The following is an 18,472-nucleotide window of genomic DNA, read 5'->3' on the forward strand; positions in this document are numbered from 1 at the left end:
CAAACAAAATTCTTATTTTGGGTCCTACTTTTCTATCTATTGCCTACTAAAGGTATAACTTCATTTGTAAAATAAATGTCCCTAAGAAGATATGCATAGCTGTCATATTACCTTCAATTTCTAAGGAGAAAAAAAGCTATTTCAATGTATAATTGAAAATAAATATGTTTTAAATTAAAAAATAATTTGTAATGTGATATAAACTACACCCTGGGTCACACAGAGTGGATCATGCCTGTGTAACCCCAGCGCTTTGGGAAGCTGAGACAAGAGGATTGCTTGAGGCCATGAGTTTGAGACCAGCCTGGGAACATAGTGAGATCTTGTCTCTACCAAAGATTTTTAAGATTTAGCTGCACGTGCCCAGAGGTGTGAGGCTGCAGCGAGCTATCATCACACTACACTCTAGCCTGGGTGAAAGAGCAAGGCCCCCTCTATAAACAAAACAAAACAAAAAAACGGCTCCCAAATCATCTACTTTGTAAGTTCAGATTTTCACCAATGATTTATGGATTTTATAATACTCTTTTTCTATGTTTATGCACATACATACATGTACATATATTCATATATATACACATACACACATATATACACACACTTATATATCACAGTACAGAATGCCTAAAGAAAGTACTGAGTGGTATTCAATATTACAGGACTGGAGGACCTTAAGGAATTCCTGAAGCAGTGTTAGAGAAACCTCAGGGACCTCCTGCAGTGGTCACTGGAGCCAGCTTGCACAGCTCATGGGAGTTGATTGTTAGCATCTCTTCCCAACTCCACATTCAGTGACATTGTGTTGATAGCTTAAAATCGGCCACAGTGGAATTATTTACACCACAGAAATCAGTAAACACTAGAAATTGGTGCTTCTCCTCACCCTTGCCACCAGCCAGTTGTTAAGCATTTACCAGAACACTGCTGTTCCTAAAATGTACTTCAAGAATTACTGCTACAGAGAAGGCAGTATGCTAATGGAAAGGCATATAGAGATAAAAATGATGAAAGAGACAACTTTGAAGGACAGGAATAAAATCGGATCTAAAAATAAAAGGAGATTCTTATGATAAACTCTGAACAAATGCATAGAAGCATTAAGAATAAAAATGCCTTCCCTAGCTGAGAAAAAATACATTTTAGTGTTCAAAAGGTTTAAAAGGTACCAGGAAAAATTAATTGAAGGAACACAATTAAGCTTGGAAATGTCTGTAATTTCTCAGAGAAAAGGAAAGTCTTGCAAGCATCTCTTAGCAGGAAAAAATAGGTTACCAACAAAGGAACAAAAAAATCATGCTAGCTTCAGACTCTCTATAACCTGAAATATCAAAGTTTATGGACCAATATCTAAAATGTTAGGGTTTTAAAGATAAAATACAGAACATGATTCAGGAACTCCACATGAAGAGAAGTTTCTGTTTATCCTCCAAGATAATAGTCATTTTCAGAGATCAATGGCTAAAATATCTGACTCTCATGCATCTTTACTGAAAAAAGATTTTTAAAATTATATTTCCAGTTATCATCAGATGAATCAAAATCAAGGCTAAAGAATAAGTAAGTTGTGAGAAAAAAAGACCATCAATGAATGGCCTAGAGTTAAGACTACATACTCATTATAAATATAATTACAATATTAAGTGCAAACACTACAATTCAATATTAAAAAGAAAGTTAAATGATTAGCAAAACCCACAAATACTATGTGTGTTCATACAGGGGAGTAGGTGTGCAGGGGTGTCAAGTTCAAGGGACAAATAGAGGGACAATTGAAATGTATTAGATCATTGTGTAACACAGGAGGAGTCAAAAGTTATTGTTTCATCTTGACTTTGGTAATTAGATAAATGCCTGTTAAAGTATGTTTTTAAAAACATGCCAATAGCCACTAATTAGAATACACAACAGAATGTGTATGTACCTTTCGAATACCTTCAGATTATACAAGTAAACATAGTTCACAGAGCAAAAGACAGAAATACTGAGTACAGTGCAGTAACATAAAAATCAAAAGATAAAACAAGATGATAAAAATAAAACCATACACTCACTTTTTTTTTTGTCTTGAGATAGGGTCTTACTCTGTCACAGCACAATCACGACTCACTGCAGCCTCAACCTCCATCATCAAATGATCCTCCCACCTCAGCCTCCTGAGTAGCTGGGACTACAGGTGCATGCCACCACACCCCGCTAATTTTTGTATTTTTTTGTAGAGATGGAGTTTTACCATGTTGCCCAGGCTGGTCTCAAACTCCTGGGCTCAAGCAGTCCGCCCACTTCTGCCTCCCAAACTGCTGGGTTACAGCAAGCCACCACGCATGGCCCATACACTCAATTTTGACAATAAATATTGATCTTTTAAACGGCTCTCTTAAAAAGGCAAAGAGAATGAATTTAAAAATAGAAGTTAGCTACATGCTACATATAAAAGACAAACCTAAAATCCCGTATCACAAAGGTTAAAAATACAGAGAAATGTAGTTATTCCACAAAAAGAACAAGCAAAAGAAAACAAAGGTTAACTATGTTGATAGCAGTTAAAAACTTCAGGCTGGGCGTGGTGGCTCACACCTGTAATCCCAGCACTTTGGGAGGCCGAGGCAGGCGGATCATGAGGTCAGGAGTTCGAGACTGACCTGGCCAACATGGTGAAACCCTGTCGCTACTAAAAATACAAAAATTAGCCTGGTGTGGTGGTGGGCACCTGTAATCCCAGTTACTTGGGAGGCTGAGGCAGGAGAATCCTTTCAACCTGCGAGGGGGAGGTTGCAGTAAGCCAAGATCACTTCATTGCACTCCAGCCTGGGCAACAGGGCGAGACTCCGTCTCAAAACAAAACGAATTCAAGGCAAAGAAACATCAACCAGCATAAAGAATATCATTTTATGTGAATAAATGCTATAATCTCTAATGAAACATGATGCTTATTAACCTTTGTTAATAAGGTTGTAAAATAACATCAAAATAAAGAAAACCTTGATCATAATAGGCAACTAATATATCACTATTATTATGATGTGTCAAGAATTTATATGTATATACACAAAGAAATTTTGTTCTCTATAAAAATCTCTGGGCCAGGCACAGTGGCTCATGCCTGTAATCCCAGCACTTTGGGAGGCTGAAGTGGGTGGATCACCTGAGGTCAGGAGTTTGAGACCAGCCTGGCCAATGTGGTGAAACCCCGTCTCTACTAAAAATACAAAAATTAGCTGGGTGTTATGGTACATGCCTGTAGTCCCAGCCACTTGGGAGGCTGAGGCAGGAAAATTGCTTGAACCCAGGAGGTGGAGGCTACGGTGAGCCGAGATCGTACCACTGCACTCTAGCCTGGGTGACAGAGCAAGATTCCATCTCAAAAAAAATAAAAATAAAAAATAAAAGAAGCTGTGTTTTAAGCATCCACGGATGATTTTTGGAAATTATAAACTAGTCTACCAAGAAATCTCAATAAATTCCAAAAAGTAGAAATAATTCAGTCCATATTTCTTGACCAGAGTGCCTAATTAAAAGCAGAAGCTCAACTTAAGAAACTTCAACTACTTAGAACCAAAAATTTTGCTCTAAATATCACTGGGTCAAGGCCAGGCATGGTAGCGCACGCCTGTAATCCCAGCATTTTGGGAGGCCAAGGTGGGTGGATCACTTGAGGTCAAGAGTTTGAGACCAGCCTGGCCAACATGATGAAACCTTGTCTCTACTAAAATTCAAAAATTAGCAGAGTGTGGTGAAAGATGCCTGTAATCCCAGTTACTCAGGAGGCTGAGGCAGGAGACTTGCTTGAGCCCGCGAGGTAGAGGTTGAGTGAGCTGAGGTCGTGCCACTGCATTCCAGCCTGGGCGACAGAGGAAGACTGTCTCAAAAAAAAAAAAACAAAATTAAATAAATAAATAAATAAACATCACTGGGTGAAAGAGGAAAGCAAATATAGAATAGTTGGTTTAGAAAGTTAAAACAATACTTATCAAATTATACAAACTTTTCCCAAATTCTTATTTAGAAGTCATTTCATGACTGTATTTTTTTTATTACTTTTAAAAGGAAAGAAATCAAATCATGCAAATGAAAAAATATAAATTAGCTCCTAGTTTAATTATTGGTTTACTGATAAGTATCTAACAACTGGCTTTCCAAAAAAAGTATGCATATAAATGTATGTGCATTTACTATAAAATTTTATATTTTACTATTTTGCGGATATAAAGGATGTGTAGCATGCAACTTACAAACGATAAAATATACCATATTCTTTACTGTTAATTCCACGTAGCCAATCCATTCTCACACAATGTTTTCATTGACTTTTGTCAATGAAACTCTTATAAATGTAGCCAGCCAAACAATGGTTGAAATTAAAGAATGATGGCTGGGCGCGGTGGCTCACGCCTGTAATCCCAGCACTTTAGGAGGCTGAGGCAGGCGGATCACAAGGTCAGGAGATCGAGACTATCCTGGCTAACACAGTGAAACCCCGTCTCTACTAAAAATACAAAAAAAAAAAAAATTAGCTGGGTGTGGTGGTGGGCGCCTGTAGTCCCAGCTACTTGGGAGGCTGAGGCAGGAGAATGGCATGAACCCGGGAGGAGGAGCTTGCAGTGAGCAGAGATCGTGCCACTGCACTCCAGCCTGGGCGACAGAGCAAGACTCTGTCTCAAAAAAAAAAAAAAAAAGAAAAAAGAAAAGAAAAAAAAAGAAATTGAAGAATGATTACAGTTCCAGTATGAATTATTTTATTAACATTAATAAGACACGAGTGATATATGTCAAAGAAGTATGTCCAAAATCTGCTTGGCAATGATGTGAATGCCTTCTTTGCTAAATCAAAGAATAGTTTTCAAGTATTGAGAGAATATTTCCTCAATATTTTGTGCTATTTCACAATGTCGTGGTTACAGACACGACCTACTTTTAAATTTAATTTGCTTCATTCATTGTGTCCTCTATCACTTTAAGTCTAAACAATCAACTGAACAATAAATCAAGCCCCGATTTGTAGTGTTTGATGTTTTCCATGGTATAGAATACTTCCATACTGGCCAATTCCAAGCTATCAATGAGAGGTCACCAAACACACAGTTGGGAAAAAATGTGCAGTAGCATTTTCACCATAGAGATACAATGGACATAAATAACTACAAGAACACAGATAAAGTAACATGCAGAAAAATGTCAGAAAGTAATGAGTTTTAAGTATTTCTTGCCTGTATAAGAATTTTAGGGCCGGGCGTGGTGGCTCACGCCTGTAATCCCAGCACTTTGGGAGGCCGAGGCAGGCGGATCACGAGGTCAGGAGTTCAAGACCAACCTGACCAATATGGTGAAACCCCATCTCTACTAAAAATACAAAAAACAGCCAGGCGTGGTGGTGGGCGCCTGTAATCCCAGCTACTCGGGAGGCTGAGGAAGGAGAATTGCTTTGAACCTGGGAGGAGGAGGTTGTAGTGAGCCAAGATTGTGCCACTGTACTCCAGTCTGGGTGACAAAGCAAGACTCCATCTCAAAAAAATAAATAAATAAAAAGAATTTTAGATACATAAGAAGGAATCACACATCATTTGATAAAAATTTTGTTCAATAAATGATGCTCAAATAATTTGTTCCCTATTTAACAACATTTAAAATGTAAAACTAGGCTGGGCGCAGTGGCTCACACTTGTAATCCCAGCACTTTGGGAGGCCAAGGAGGGCGGATCACCTAAGGTCAGGAGTTTGAGGCCAGCCTGACCAACATAGAGAAACCCCTCTCTACTAAAAATACAAAATTAGCCAGGTGTGGTGGCACATGCCTGTAATCCGAGCTACTTGGGAGGCTGAGGCAGGAGAATTGCTTGAACCTGGGAGGCAAAGGTTGCAGTGAGCTGAGATCGTGCCATTGCACTCCAGCCTGGGCAACAAAAGCAAAACTCCGTTTCAAAAAAAAAAAAAAGTAAAACTATGCTTAGCTTATGTACTGCAAAAAAACAGGCCTTGGGCCACATGGGTTGTAGTTTGCTGACCCCTGATTTAAATCATCGCTTCATTCATCTACCAAGATTAATTCTAGATTGATTATATATTTAAGTAAAAATACAAGAACACACTAAAATAAGCAAATGTATATTAAATGCCTGGCAGGAGGAAGACTCTCTGTGTTTAAGAGTATCAGAAGAAATTTCAAAGGGAAAGCTTTATAGATTTGACTAAAAATGTGGCAGCTTAATTAGTGGGATAAATAGAAAATATGGTGTCACTTCTTAGGCTGGCACATTTGCAGAAAATGGTTAGAGTCAGAAGATAAAGAAAATTATCATCGAGAATTTTCTGTGTAAGCTTTTCTTTTTTTTTTTTTTTGAGATGGGGTCTCGCTCTGTTGCCCAGGCTGCAGTGTAGTGGCGCAATCTCGGCTCACTGCAAGCTCCGCCTCCCGGGTTCATGCCATTCTCCTGCCTCGGCCTCCTGAGTAGCTGGGACTACAGGCGCCCGCCACTGCACCCAGCTAATTTTTTGTATTTTTTAGTAGAGACGGGGTTTCACCGTGGTCTCGATCTCCTGACTTCATGATCCGCCCGCCTCAGCCTCCCAAAGTGCTGGGGTTACAGGCGTGAGCCACCGCGCCTGGCCTGTGTAAGCTTTTCTAAATGTCTCATCACTGTTATTTTTCAAAGGAGCTTAAAAAAGCTATATTCTCAAAAATAGTTCATTCTTTCACAATAGTCTGAGAAATGTTCTCCAAAGTCAAATTTGAATCTCTCCTAGTGTGATCATATACCCTTCCTGACTGGCCTTTCTGTAATGAAAATAAAGAATAATTGGGCCAGGCATGGTGGCTCATGCCAGCACTTTGGGAGGCCCAAGTGGGCAGATCATTTGAGCCCAGGAGTTTGAGACCAGCCTGGGCAACATGATGAAACCCCATCTCTACAGAAAAATACAAAAACTAGCTGGGCATGGTAGCATGCTCCTGTAGTCCCAGCTACTCAGGAGGCTGAGGTGGGAGGATTGTTTGAACCCAGGAGACTGAGGCTGCCGTAAGCCATGACTGTACCATTGCACTGCAGCCTGGGCGACAGAGTAAGACCCTGTTTGAAAACAAACTAAAAAGAAAAATTTTTGATAAATTTGAATATTCTGTCAACTCTTTTGTTATTCTGTCCCTTCTCCTCCAAAAAAGAGAAGCAATATTCATGTCCAATGTTGTCAACACTCCATAAACGGTCAAAAAACAACCAGTGTCAAGCTCCCTAGAGGCAGTGGGAGTCTCAACAGGTAGCCAGAGCATGGGAACAGGGATCTGGGACAAAAGTGTTCAAAGTTTGGTAATCATGATATTGGCATTCTATTATAAAGAGGTCCGCTGGGTGTGGTGGCTCACGCCTGTAATTCCAGCGCTTTGGGAGGCCCAGGCGGGCAGATCACCTGAAGTCAGGAGTTTCAGACCAGCCTGACCAACATGGAGAAACCCCATCTCTACTAAAAATACAAAAATTAGCCAGGCGTGGTGGTGGGCACCTGTAATCCCAACTGCTCAGGAGGCTGATGCATGAGAATCGCTTGGACCCGGGAGGCGGAGGTTGCCATGAGCTGAGATCATGCCACTGCACTCCAGCCTGGGCGACAGAGCAAGACTCTGTCTCAAAAAAAAAAAAAAAAAAAAAAAAAAAAGGTCCCAGACACCAGACTGGAATGTATGGGCCAGATAGCTCGAATGCCCAGAATGGGGGACCAGAAAGAAACAGGCAAAGTCTAACTCAAGCTACTGGGCACACTGCTATAAGAGTGCCAAAAATGCTAGCCAAGGCAGACCAGTTCAGGCACCACCTTAGGGACTTGAAAGCAGCAGACCCCTTATCAGAATAGCAGTGCCACAGTGGCGGAGTGTTGATAAAGGAAGCACTGCTCTTGCAGAATGCTAGAGCAAGCCAGAGACTTCGGGAGCATAATTATTTTCAGTGTCATACAAATAACACAAACATTACCTCGGCAGGAGTCGCATCGTCCTGTTGGTGATAGTTGTGTTAGACAGATTGAGATACAGGACCCCCAGGCAGCCCTCAGAAATGTGTCTCATTGATTCATCCTGCATGAAAAACAGAGGGAAGATGCTTATCAAATTATAGCAGGCTTTGCAATTTCCTCATTATCTTTCTATTATCCCTCTTCCTGTTCCAGAAAAAAAATACATGCAAGAGTTGGTTTCTTCATATTCTTTATCTGCTATTAGGTTGAAATGAAATTAAATAGAAGCCAATCCTTTTGCTCAAAGCATCATTACTCCCTCCTTTTCCCTTTCCTTGGAAATCAAGTCTCATTCCATCACAATGACACTTCATTAAAATGTGAACCCATGCAAGTTCAACTCTGTCACAAGAAATTTGAGCTCAAATGTCAAAGTGTCAAACACTTCTGATTCTTCATATGCAGGAAAGCAATTAAAAACTGACCCATTTTAAACTTATTAAAATTATTCTGAAAGATAGGAATACTAAACACTCTCGACAATGGAACTTTAGTAACAGTCCATATTTATACACATACACATTTATACATAGATATGTGTGTAATTAAGCTTCTGTGGTTCTGTTAACTAAATATTTTAAATAGCTGAACAGATTTTCACCAGATTTATAGTAAGTTTGAGATGGCTAAAATAAAATATAGGCCACATACCAGTTGGGCAGGAGATTCAATGTTGGGATTAGGGTGGGTGAGGATCTCAAAGATTCAAGCATCCTTCCCCCAGAAAGCTGAAAACTGAAGTAAGAGAGTAGTGGGACCATGAAATAAGAGAGACAGAAAAACAGAGGTTTCAAGCATAGATTCTAAACTGAAATTTACAAGACTAGATGAATTGCAAGCTTTGATTGCAACAAGCTGCTTTTTGTATAGGTAACACTATAGAAAATACAATGAGTAGCAGCAGGTTTTTATTTAATGATTGATGAATCTCCCCAGGAACATCAACAAGGCAGCCAGTTTAAGTATTAGTGGTGCATGCAATGTTTGACGCTACATCAGTCCCGAAAAGAATAGACCATTGCAGGTATCTATCTGTCTGGAAGAGGTAAATCATCACTAGGTTAGAAGATGTGGTTCTGAGAAGAATTCTGCATCAGAAATATGGCCACTCCTAACACCACTAAATATAGTAAAAGCTTATTTTCAGCAGGATCATTGAGGTTTAACATTCCATTCATGGCCGGGCGCGGTGGCTCACACTTGTAATCCCAGCACTTTGGGAGGCCGAGGCGGGCGGATCACGAGGTCAGGAGATCGAGACCACGGTGAAACCCCGTCTCTATTAAAAATACAAAAAATTAGCCGGGCGTGGTGGCGGGCGCCTGTAGTCCCAGCTACTCAGAGAGGCTGAGGCAGGAGAATGGCGTGAACCTGGGAGGCAGAGCTTGCAGTGAGCCGAGATTGCGCCACTGCACTCCAACCTGGGCGACAGAGCGAGACTCCATCTCAAAAAAAAAAAAAAAAATTAAACATTCCATTCATTATTATTTCCAGTAGTCATGGATTTTTAAAACAATAAAATCCTGCAGGTCAAAGCATCCGTCACATTCAGATAGGAACTGGTTGATTTACAGGGGCAGCAAACCATACCTTAAAGAGAACACAAGATTCTATTTGAAGCTGTAAATCTCTGTGATTCTGCCATAGGGAAGGTTCTATGCACCCATGCTGCATGCGAGGCCAGTGCAGAGCTTTTGATAAACACTACCTTAACTATAGTATTCAAGCTGTCAGCATTTTTTCTAGATGCCCCATCACCAGAATGAAGGATTTGAATAGGTGTGGATAGATAAAATGTGTATAGTAAAATTTTTCCAAAAAGAATCGAGAGAATAACCATAATGTGTGGCACTGTATTTTAATACAATGAAAATCTGTCTTTGAAAACGTTCGGCATGCCAATCAAGTATCAAAGTGATTTTACAATTGTTGAAAGACCTTGGCAAAATGCAAATGAGATGGGGCAAGGAAAGGAGAAAGAGCTCACTTAAATATCCTCAGAGAGGCAGCCACAAAGAAGATGAAAATGTGGGGACCAGGGAGAGGAAGGTGGAGTAGCTTCATGTACCATAAAGAAATCTGACTTTCTGTTTGAGATGAGGAGGCAATCCATTCTCTGCATTTTCCTGTCTAAAGAAGCTTGGACATCCAAACAAAATTAGACCGCTCCCATTCTCAGATTGAGATGAGGAGGTAATGCATTCTCTACATTTTCCTGTCTAAAGAAGCTTGGACATCCAAACAAAATTAGACCGCTCCCATTCTCAGATTGAGATGAGGAGGCAATCCATTCTCTGCATTTTCCTGTCTAAAGAAGCTTGGACATCCAAACAAAATTAGACCGCTCCCATTCTCAGATTGAGATGAGGAGGTAATGCATTCTCTACATTTTCCTGTCTAAAGAAGCTTGAACATCCAAACAAATTTAGACCACTCCCATTCTTAGTACTTAAAAGAACTCAAGATTTAATCCCCAAATGTTTTAACACATAAATGCAAAAACTGAGTACCTACATTGCAGAATGACTTATGAATTTGTCCACAATGTACTCAAATCCTTCTGAATGTAATATATTTCATAAGACAAGCTTAGAAATCAAAGCTCTTTGAATGAATTGTTACCCAACTCCTTAAATGTAAGCCTGTGTCCCAGTCTCAAAGGGAAAAACAATAGTCAAATGTAGCTGGATAAAATTATCAGCCCTGTATATTATTAGACTCCAAAATCGGACAAGACTTTGATGTTAACAAATTCAATGCAGATGGCATTGTTTTGACTTCCCTATTAGAGGGCCAAACTCAAAGAATATGATATTTTACTCAAGTACAGAACTGAAGCTCCCTGAGGACAAGAACTGAAAAATGATTCATTTTTTAATTCCCTGCAACACCTTGCAGAACACATTTAACATAGTAGGTGCTAACACATCCACAGAAAGAGTAAATCCATTTGACAAATAACTTCATTATAACCACAGGCAGACATCTGGAGAATGTAGTAGTCAAGATTTAAAATCTTTCTTCATGAAGGAGCCCACGTTCATTTTGCTGGTGGAGAAGGAATGCGACCAGAGAAAGCAGAAAATTTTTTCTCTGATGTGATCTTTGACATGTCTGTCTATGCCTCCATTTCTTGCGGATGACCCTTAAGGGTACTTTTGAACATAAAGAAACAGCTTATTTATGTTAAAGTACAAGCCACTGAGAAGATGCTTAGTTTACAGTCTAGGGTGGTTCTTTATGTTCTGCTGGACAGGGATTAAACAACTAATTTAAATGCTGAATCTGTGTGTTGAGGTAAGGAGTGGAGGAGTTCTGAGGGTCTTAACATTTTTCTGTACACATTCTATTTGTGCATAATGCCTTCCATGTTTTGAAAAGATGTTTTACTGTGGAAATAGCGCGATGGATTTCATGGCGAAAAATTACTAAAGGAGGATTTTCAAAGTGCTCAGTTCTAAAACGGGAGATATATATGTAAATGTAAGTGTAATACATAGTGTGAAGTATCTGTGTTGAAGTACTGAGACCATATGTAGCTCAGGAGAGGGAGAAATTAATTCTGTCAGCTGGGTGCAGTGTCTCACGCCTGCAATCCCAGCACTTTGGGAGGCCAAGGCGGGTGGGTCACTTGAGCTCAGGAGTTCGAGACCAGCCTGGCCAACATGGTGAAACCCCATCTCTACAAAAAAAAATTCAAAAATTAGCCAGGTGCAGGGGCACGTGCCTATAATCCCAACTACTTGGGTGGCTGAGGCAGGAGAATCACTTGGACCCGGGAGGTGGAGGTTGTAGTGAGCCACGATGGCGCCACTGCACTCCAGCCTGGGCAACAGAGTGAGACTCCATCCCAAAAAAAAAAAAAAAATTAAATTAAGTTAGAAATTAAGTGTCAAAAGTGAATAGAATTGCATAGCGCTGGGGGTTGAGAGAAAATGAAAGGTGACTGTTGATGGGCATGGGTTCTTTTAGGGGTGAGGGAAATGTTCTGAAGTTGGTTGTGGTGATGGTCACACAACTCTGTAAAACTACCAAAACCATGACATTGTACACTTTAAGTGGGTAAATTTAATCTCACTATAAATATAAATTTATTATATCTCAATAAAGCTGTTTTTTAAAGGTCAATAAAAAAAGAGAATGGAAAGACCCAATAGCGTTGAAGAGTGTGTTAAGGAATGAACAGGTGTTAGCCAGGTTGGGCTAGGGTGGTGGGGAGGGAAGAGTAGTTACTTAGGCAGATGGAAAAACAAGTTGAAGGACACAATGAAATAGCATGACATGAACAGGGAGCTCCAAGTGGTTCAGTATTGAAACAGAGTAGAATTTTGAAAGAAAAAACTAGAAAGATGAGGCTGAGAGGTAGCAGGGAGGGGCCAATTCATGCAGTCTTTTCACCAGCGAGGAGGGCTTGGCCTTCCTGGTGGAGCTGGTGCCTCGTGATTGGCATTCCACAGCCAGGCTTTTCCTCCTATTCCCTCCTGTTTCCTTAGGGACTTGCTCCATGAGTTGCTTCAGCTGACTCTCCATCATCCTTTATAAACCTGTTTCCATTTCCCTGCCCCTGTTTTCCTTCTACCACTCTCTAAGAAACTTTTCTGGAAAGATCAGTTTATGCCTAATGCCTCACCTTCTCACCTTTTGTCCACTTCACAATTCATTGCAAGTAGATTTCTGCTCCGATATCCCACTGAAACTGTTGTAGCAAAAATTGGCAGTCCCTTCTGATTCTCAAATCTACAATGTATTGTTCAGTCCTTTTCTTACCTGTTCACTTTGTTCCTTCTGAAACTCTTTACTAACTTTCATTTGGTGATACCTCTTCATTGTCAACCTACTTCTCTTACTATTCCTTCTGAATATCCTCTGTCTGCTCCTAAAAGTTAGCATTCCGTAAGGCTCAACTTTAAGTCTGCTCCTCTTCTCATACCTTCTAAGTTGATCTTATTCACTCTTATGAAGTTAATTATGACTTATACATAGATGTCAACCCAAGATGGAATCTCAATTCTAGTCAATGTTGTCCATTGCCTGCTTGGTATCTCCAGATAGTTGCATTCACTAAATATTATCGAATATAATATGCTAAAGTTTGTGCTGTTGTGCTATGACTACCACAAAGAATAAGACACATCTCCTGCCCTTTGGGTCTCTTAGGCCAGTGGAGGAAGCCAAAACCCTACGGTTAAGGATACTTATCATAGGAACCTAGAGGAGCAGCAGTGAACCCAGCCCTGGGAGCCAGTGACGTCTTGGTAGAAGAGGTGATAATAAGACTTAAAGCCTGATAAAGAGGAAAGCACCACTTGGGGACAAACGGAAAGGGCATTCTAAGCAAAGAGCAAATGCACAACTGCAAGGAGCAACTTGGAGCATGCAGGAAGAGGAAACTCAGCAGCTGTAGGCACTGCAAATTAGGGCGTACACAGAAACTGAAGCAAGTGAGGCTGGAAAGCGAGGCAGAGGCAAATCCACAGAGGGTCTTCAAGGTAGAGTAACATTGAAGAGCTTTGGCTTTATCCAGTTGTGTAGATGACGGGAATGTGTGTAGCTGATGGAAGATGAGAGTGAAGTAGTCATATCTGCCTTTTACAAAGAGCATAAAGTGCTCACAGAATGGAAGACAGGTTGGGGACAGAGGGAAAGACTGGAGACAGGAACCAGGAAGAAAGAAACTAGGGAAACATATTCATTTCCATCTTCTTTGGTACAGCTGTTGATAGCCATGAAGATAAAATGAGCCTATCATGTCTACTGGGGCCCAATTTTTTTCTGTCTCATACACACATACCATTAAATATAAATACAGTTCATCTTGGGTAGTCATTGAAGAATTTCTACTTGCCAGAGGCTCCAACACTGAGGATACATCTACATGATTTTTTTTTTTTTTTTTTTTTTTCTTGAGATGGAGTCTCGCTCTGTCGCCCAGGCTGGAGTGTGCAGTGGCGCAATCTCGGCTCACTGCAAGCTCCGCCTCCCGGGTTCACGCCATTCTCCTGCCTCAGCCTCTCCGAGTAGCTGGGACTACAGGCGCCTGCCACCGCGCCCGGCTAATTTTTTTGTATTTTTTAGTAGAGACGAGGTTTCACTGCGGTCTCGATCTCCTGACCTCGTGATCCGCCCGCCTCGGCCTCCCAAAGTGCTGGGATTACAAGCGTGAGCCACCGCGCCCGGCCACATCTACATGATTAATATTAGCATTGTACAGATGGAGTAAAATTTTTTGTCAATGTTTAACATAGTTTTGCTCTTTTCCACATTGAATCCCAAATAAGCACACAAGCATCTATTCTGTGTATTGGCACCCCAATGTAGCAAGTCAATCTATATAAACAGCCGTAAAAATGGTTGCTTATACTCACTGTGAATGTTGGGCAGTCAGAGACATTCAACTCTTGCAAGTTCCTACAGTGGCCTAAATCAAATAAGTTACACATCACTAAACTACATATTGCAAATGTTTAAACAAAGTTTTTCTATCCTACATTGAATGCAATGTATTCATCAGAAAACAAACAAAAACCTTGGCAAGTAACATGTTCTAAGTATACGGTTTCTTTTCCCAGAAAAATGACTTTTTTGGGCTTCAGAATTAAAATATATAGACACGTTTATTATTGTTTGAGGATTATAGGAGTAAGGGGAAAAGAGAAAAATATTACTTTGGGAAAAACACTATATACTTAGAGCTTTTAGCTTGAAAGCACTTGAAGAAAACCAACCTGGTTTTTTGTCCCTGCTTTTTTATTTTTTTGTTTTCATTTAACATTTTATTATGAAAATTTTCAAACATACACAAAAGTGGAAAGAATTGTACAATAAATATCTATATAGCCACTACTTGGATTCTAATTTATCTTTTACTGTATTTGCTTTATCACATATCCACTCACTCATTCATCTCCCTATATATCCCTCAATCATCTTATTTTTGTATACATTTCAAAGTAAGTTGCAGACACCAGTACACTTGCCTCCAAATACTTCAACATGTATATCATAAATAACTCAGCATCTATAATAATAAACAGAATAGTTGACATGATTTTTTTTAGGTCAGACTTATATAAAATTTATAATGAAATATAAATAGAAAAGTAGAGGGCCAGAAAGGCTAAGTGACTAGCTCTGGGACCAGAGGCCAGTGCACAGCTTATAATCTCTCAGAGAAAATGAGACACGTATACAAATAGCTAGACGGCAAAGTGCTTCACAACCAGCGCCCTGAATCTCAGTGGACAGTAAGTAAAACTCCAAATCTGAGACAGAAGAGAAGCAGCTAGGGAGGCTACACAAACCAGTGATTGGGAGAAATGCTTGAAGCAAAGAAAAGGGAAGGCATTCTAGGAGGAGACCCCACGAAGCAGGAAAACTCCAGGCAAGAGGGTGATTCTGGTGTTCAAACTGTCACAACAAATAGAAAACACATTTGCTGCTCATAACCACATAGCCCCACGCTAATAACAACAGACATGTTAGTGGTTATAAATCCATTTTGAACATTTATTCCTTTGCCAAGAATGGACTGCACCCTAAGTGATATATGCAAACCAGAAATACTTTCAGAATTCTAAAAAATGAAAACAATTGTTAAAAATCTGCACATCCTGGAAGTCCTCAATAATATTTATTAAGGAGAAAATAGATTTTCCAAGCAATATAAGTTTAGAAATAAATGTTCTTACAGAATACAATAGTTATTCTGTTTGTTTGTTTCGTTTCTTTGAGACAGGATCTTGCTCTGTCACTCACGCTAGAGTGCAGTGGTACCGTGTTGGCTCACTGCAGCCTCAACCTCCCAGGCTCAGGCCATCCTTTCACTTCAGCAGCCCCCACTCCCATTCCCAAGCAGCTGACACTACAGGTGCATACCACCATGCCTGGCTAATTTTTGTATTTTTTGCAGAGATGGGGTTTCCCCATGCTGCTCAGACTGGTCTCCTGGGCTCAAGAGATCTGCCTGCTTCAGCCTCCCAAAGTGCTGGGATTACAGGCATGAGCCACCGCGCCTGGCCAGAATAGTTATTTGAGAATAATTCATCAGTTCAACAAATACTTATCAAGGAAATATAGCAGTTAACAAAATAGACAAAAAATCTTTTCCCTTAAGGAGTTTACTTTCTAGTGGGGAGAGACTAACAGTAAACAAAAGAAGTTAAATACCGTATCTACTTTGACAGATGGTGATAAGTGCTATGGAGAAGAAATAAAACAAGACAAAGGGATTGGGAGCACCCAACAAGTGGGAGGAAGTGTGATTTAAAATAGGGCTGAACAGGAAGTTTTCACTGAAAAGGTAACATTTGAGCCAAGACGTGCAGGAGATGACAAGGACAGTGCCATTTACTCCAGGCATCTCTGGAGCCCACACCCAACGTGGTTGGTGACTGGGAGACAGAAAAGGATAGAAAAAAAAAGCTCAGGAAGACAACCATTCAAGTCCTACTCTTGTGTGTGCATCTCAAGGCTGTGTTCTTTTAAAAGAAGGAGAATTCTTTTAATTTCTTAAATCCGATGTGATGATGAACTACAGGCTTCAGTTTTCATCATGCTGAGTCCTAACATTTGTGACTACTTCCCCCGGGGTGGCCACTGTGAAGCATCTTATGCGCATGGGCCTATTTTATTCTCCCAACAATATTAGGAGGTATCCTCGGTCCCGTTTTACAGATGCTGAAGATGACCTGGGTTGATACAGTTAAGCAGGTAAGAGAGCCTTGATTCAAACTCAGGGCACAAACATTCGGCCTCTAACCCAGGCAACTAACAGGGGAAGAAGCTTTCTACGTCACTGTTCTGTGGAACTAGAAGGCCTTTGCCTTAAAAAGTCTGTTCTTATCTGTCAGTAATACAGTGCTTGCAATAGGCCTTCACTTTTAATATATATTTTTTTCTCTTCCAACCTAGGGACTCCACGTACCCCAGCTGGGTCTCATTGTTCCAGAACTGCATTAGTTAAGATTACCCAAACTTGGATTTCAAAGGAATACTTTCATTGTTCCGTCTGTAACACGAAGTAATTGGGGCCAGCTGGATGTCAGGATGCGTGTGGTTACCATTGTAATCTTGCTCTGCTTTTGCAAAGCTGCTGAGCTGCGCAAAGCAGGCCCAGGCACTGTGAGAAGCCGAGTGAATCATGGCCGGGCGGGTGGAGGCCGGAGAGGCTCCAACCCGGTGAAACGCTACGCACCAGGCCTCCCGTGTGACGTGTACACATACCTCCATGAGAAATACTTAGATTGTCAAGAAAGAAAATTAGTTTATGTGCTGCCTAGTTGGCCTCAGGATTTGCTGCACATGCTGCTAGCAAGAAACAAGATCCGCATATTGAAGAACAACATGTTTTCCAAGTTTAAAAAGCTGAAAAGCCTGGATCTGCAGCAGAATGAGATCTCTAAAATTGAGAGTGAGGCATTCTTTGGTTTAAACAAACTCACCACCCTCTTACTGCAGCACAACCAGATCAAAGTCTTGACGGAGGAAGTGTTCATTTACACACCTCTCTTGAGCTACCTGCGTCTTTATGACAACCCCTGGCACTGTACTTGTGAGATAGAAACGCTTATTTCAATGTTGCAGATTCCCAGGAACCGGAATTTGGGGAACTACGCCAAGTGCGAAAGTCCACAAGAACAAAAAAATAAAAAACTGCGGCAGATAAAATCTGAACAGTTGTGTAATGAAGAAGAAAAGGAACAATTGGACCCGAAACCCCAAGTGTCAGGGAGACCCCCAGTCATCAAGCCTGAGGTGGACTCAACTTTTTGCCACAATTACATGTTTCCTATACAAACACTGGACTGCAAAAGGAAAGGTTTGTACTTTTCTTACTTTTTCATTTTCATGAATAACTTGAAATGCTCTTTGAATCTTATAATCCTCCCTACATCCCACCATGTCTTGGAATTCTTGATGTCACTTCCACCAGAAATCTTTCCCTATTGACAATGGAATTTACCCCAAGTTTTTCTGGGGTCCAGACTCAAGGCAGTTGGTAATTAAAAGACAATGACAGGAGGGAAGGAGGTATCCTTAGGAGGGCAGCCATTTGAGTTCTACTCATTTGCACATCGCAAGCTGTCACTGTAAGGAATTCCTTTCATCTTAACTCCAATTTAATTTAGGTAGGTAAACCAAGGGCTATGAAAATAAGTGCAAATACCATCTATATAACCTGACTTACACTGATTAAAGTCAAAACATGGTGTGCATCTGTGAGAAGATCACCTCAAAGAGAAAACATCTGCAGAACAGGACTGTGAGAGCACTCTGAGACAGAGTGAAAGTGATGGCGCTTCTGTATTTCTTATCATTTTGTCCCAAGGTTTTAATAAATGCTCCTTTTTTTTTTTTTTTTTTTTTTTTTTTTTGATGGGCTCTCGCTCTGATGCCCGGGCTGGAGTGCAGTGGCGCGATCTTGGCTCACTGCAACCTCTGCCTCCTGGGTTCGAGCACTTCTCCTGCCTCAGCC

At 40.6% G+C, this 18,472-nt stretch overlaps 2 protein-coding genes across 8 annotated transcripts in view; one reads left to right on the forward strand and one right to left on the reverse strand.

Annotated features, from left to right (window-relative positions):
* The window catches only part of FBXL13 (F-box and leucine rich repeat protein 13), a 271,872-nt gene that overhangs the window by 111,706 nt on the left and 141,694 nt on the right, over positions 1-18,472 (reverse strand). For all 4 annotated transcript variants that reach the window (XM_003268180.2, XM_030826693.1, XM_003268179.3 and 1 more), the window contains 2 exons: positions 14,364-14,416; positions 7,959-8,059 (listed from right to left, as the gene is read on the reverse strand). In XM_003268180.2, coding sequence (XP_003268228.1) covers positions 7,959-8,059; positions 14,364-14,416 — 154 coding nt within the window. The remainder of the gene's footprint in view (positions 1-7,958; positions 8,060-14,363; positions 14,417-18,472) is intronic.
* Positions 1-18,472, forward strand: part of LRRC17 (leucine rich repeat containing 17) — a 37,290-nt gene that overhangs the window by 8,678 nt on the left and 10,140 nt on the right. For 3 of the 4 annotated variants that reach the window (XM_030826694.1, XM_030826695.1, XM_030826696.1), the window contains one exon: positions 16,909-17,815. In XM_030826694.1, coding sequence (XP_030682554.1) covers positions 17,044-17,815 — 772 coding nt within the window. In that variant the 5' untranslated portion in view covers positions 16,909-17,043. Of the gene's footprint in view, positions 1-16,489; positions 17,816-18,472 lie in introns of those variants that run through there. The other variant, XM_003268185.4, reaches the window with a different exon arrangement.

This window comes from Nomascus leucogenys, chromosome 13, assembly GCF_006542625.1.
Source record: "Nomascus leucogenys isolate Asia chromosome 13, Asia_NLE_v1, whole genome shotgun sequence".
Classification (NCBI taxonomy): domain Eukaryota; kingdom Metazoa; phylum Chordata; class Mammalia; order Primates; family Hylobatidae; genus Nomascus; species Nomascus leucogenys.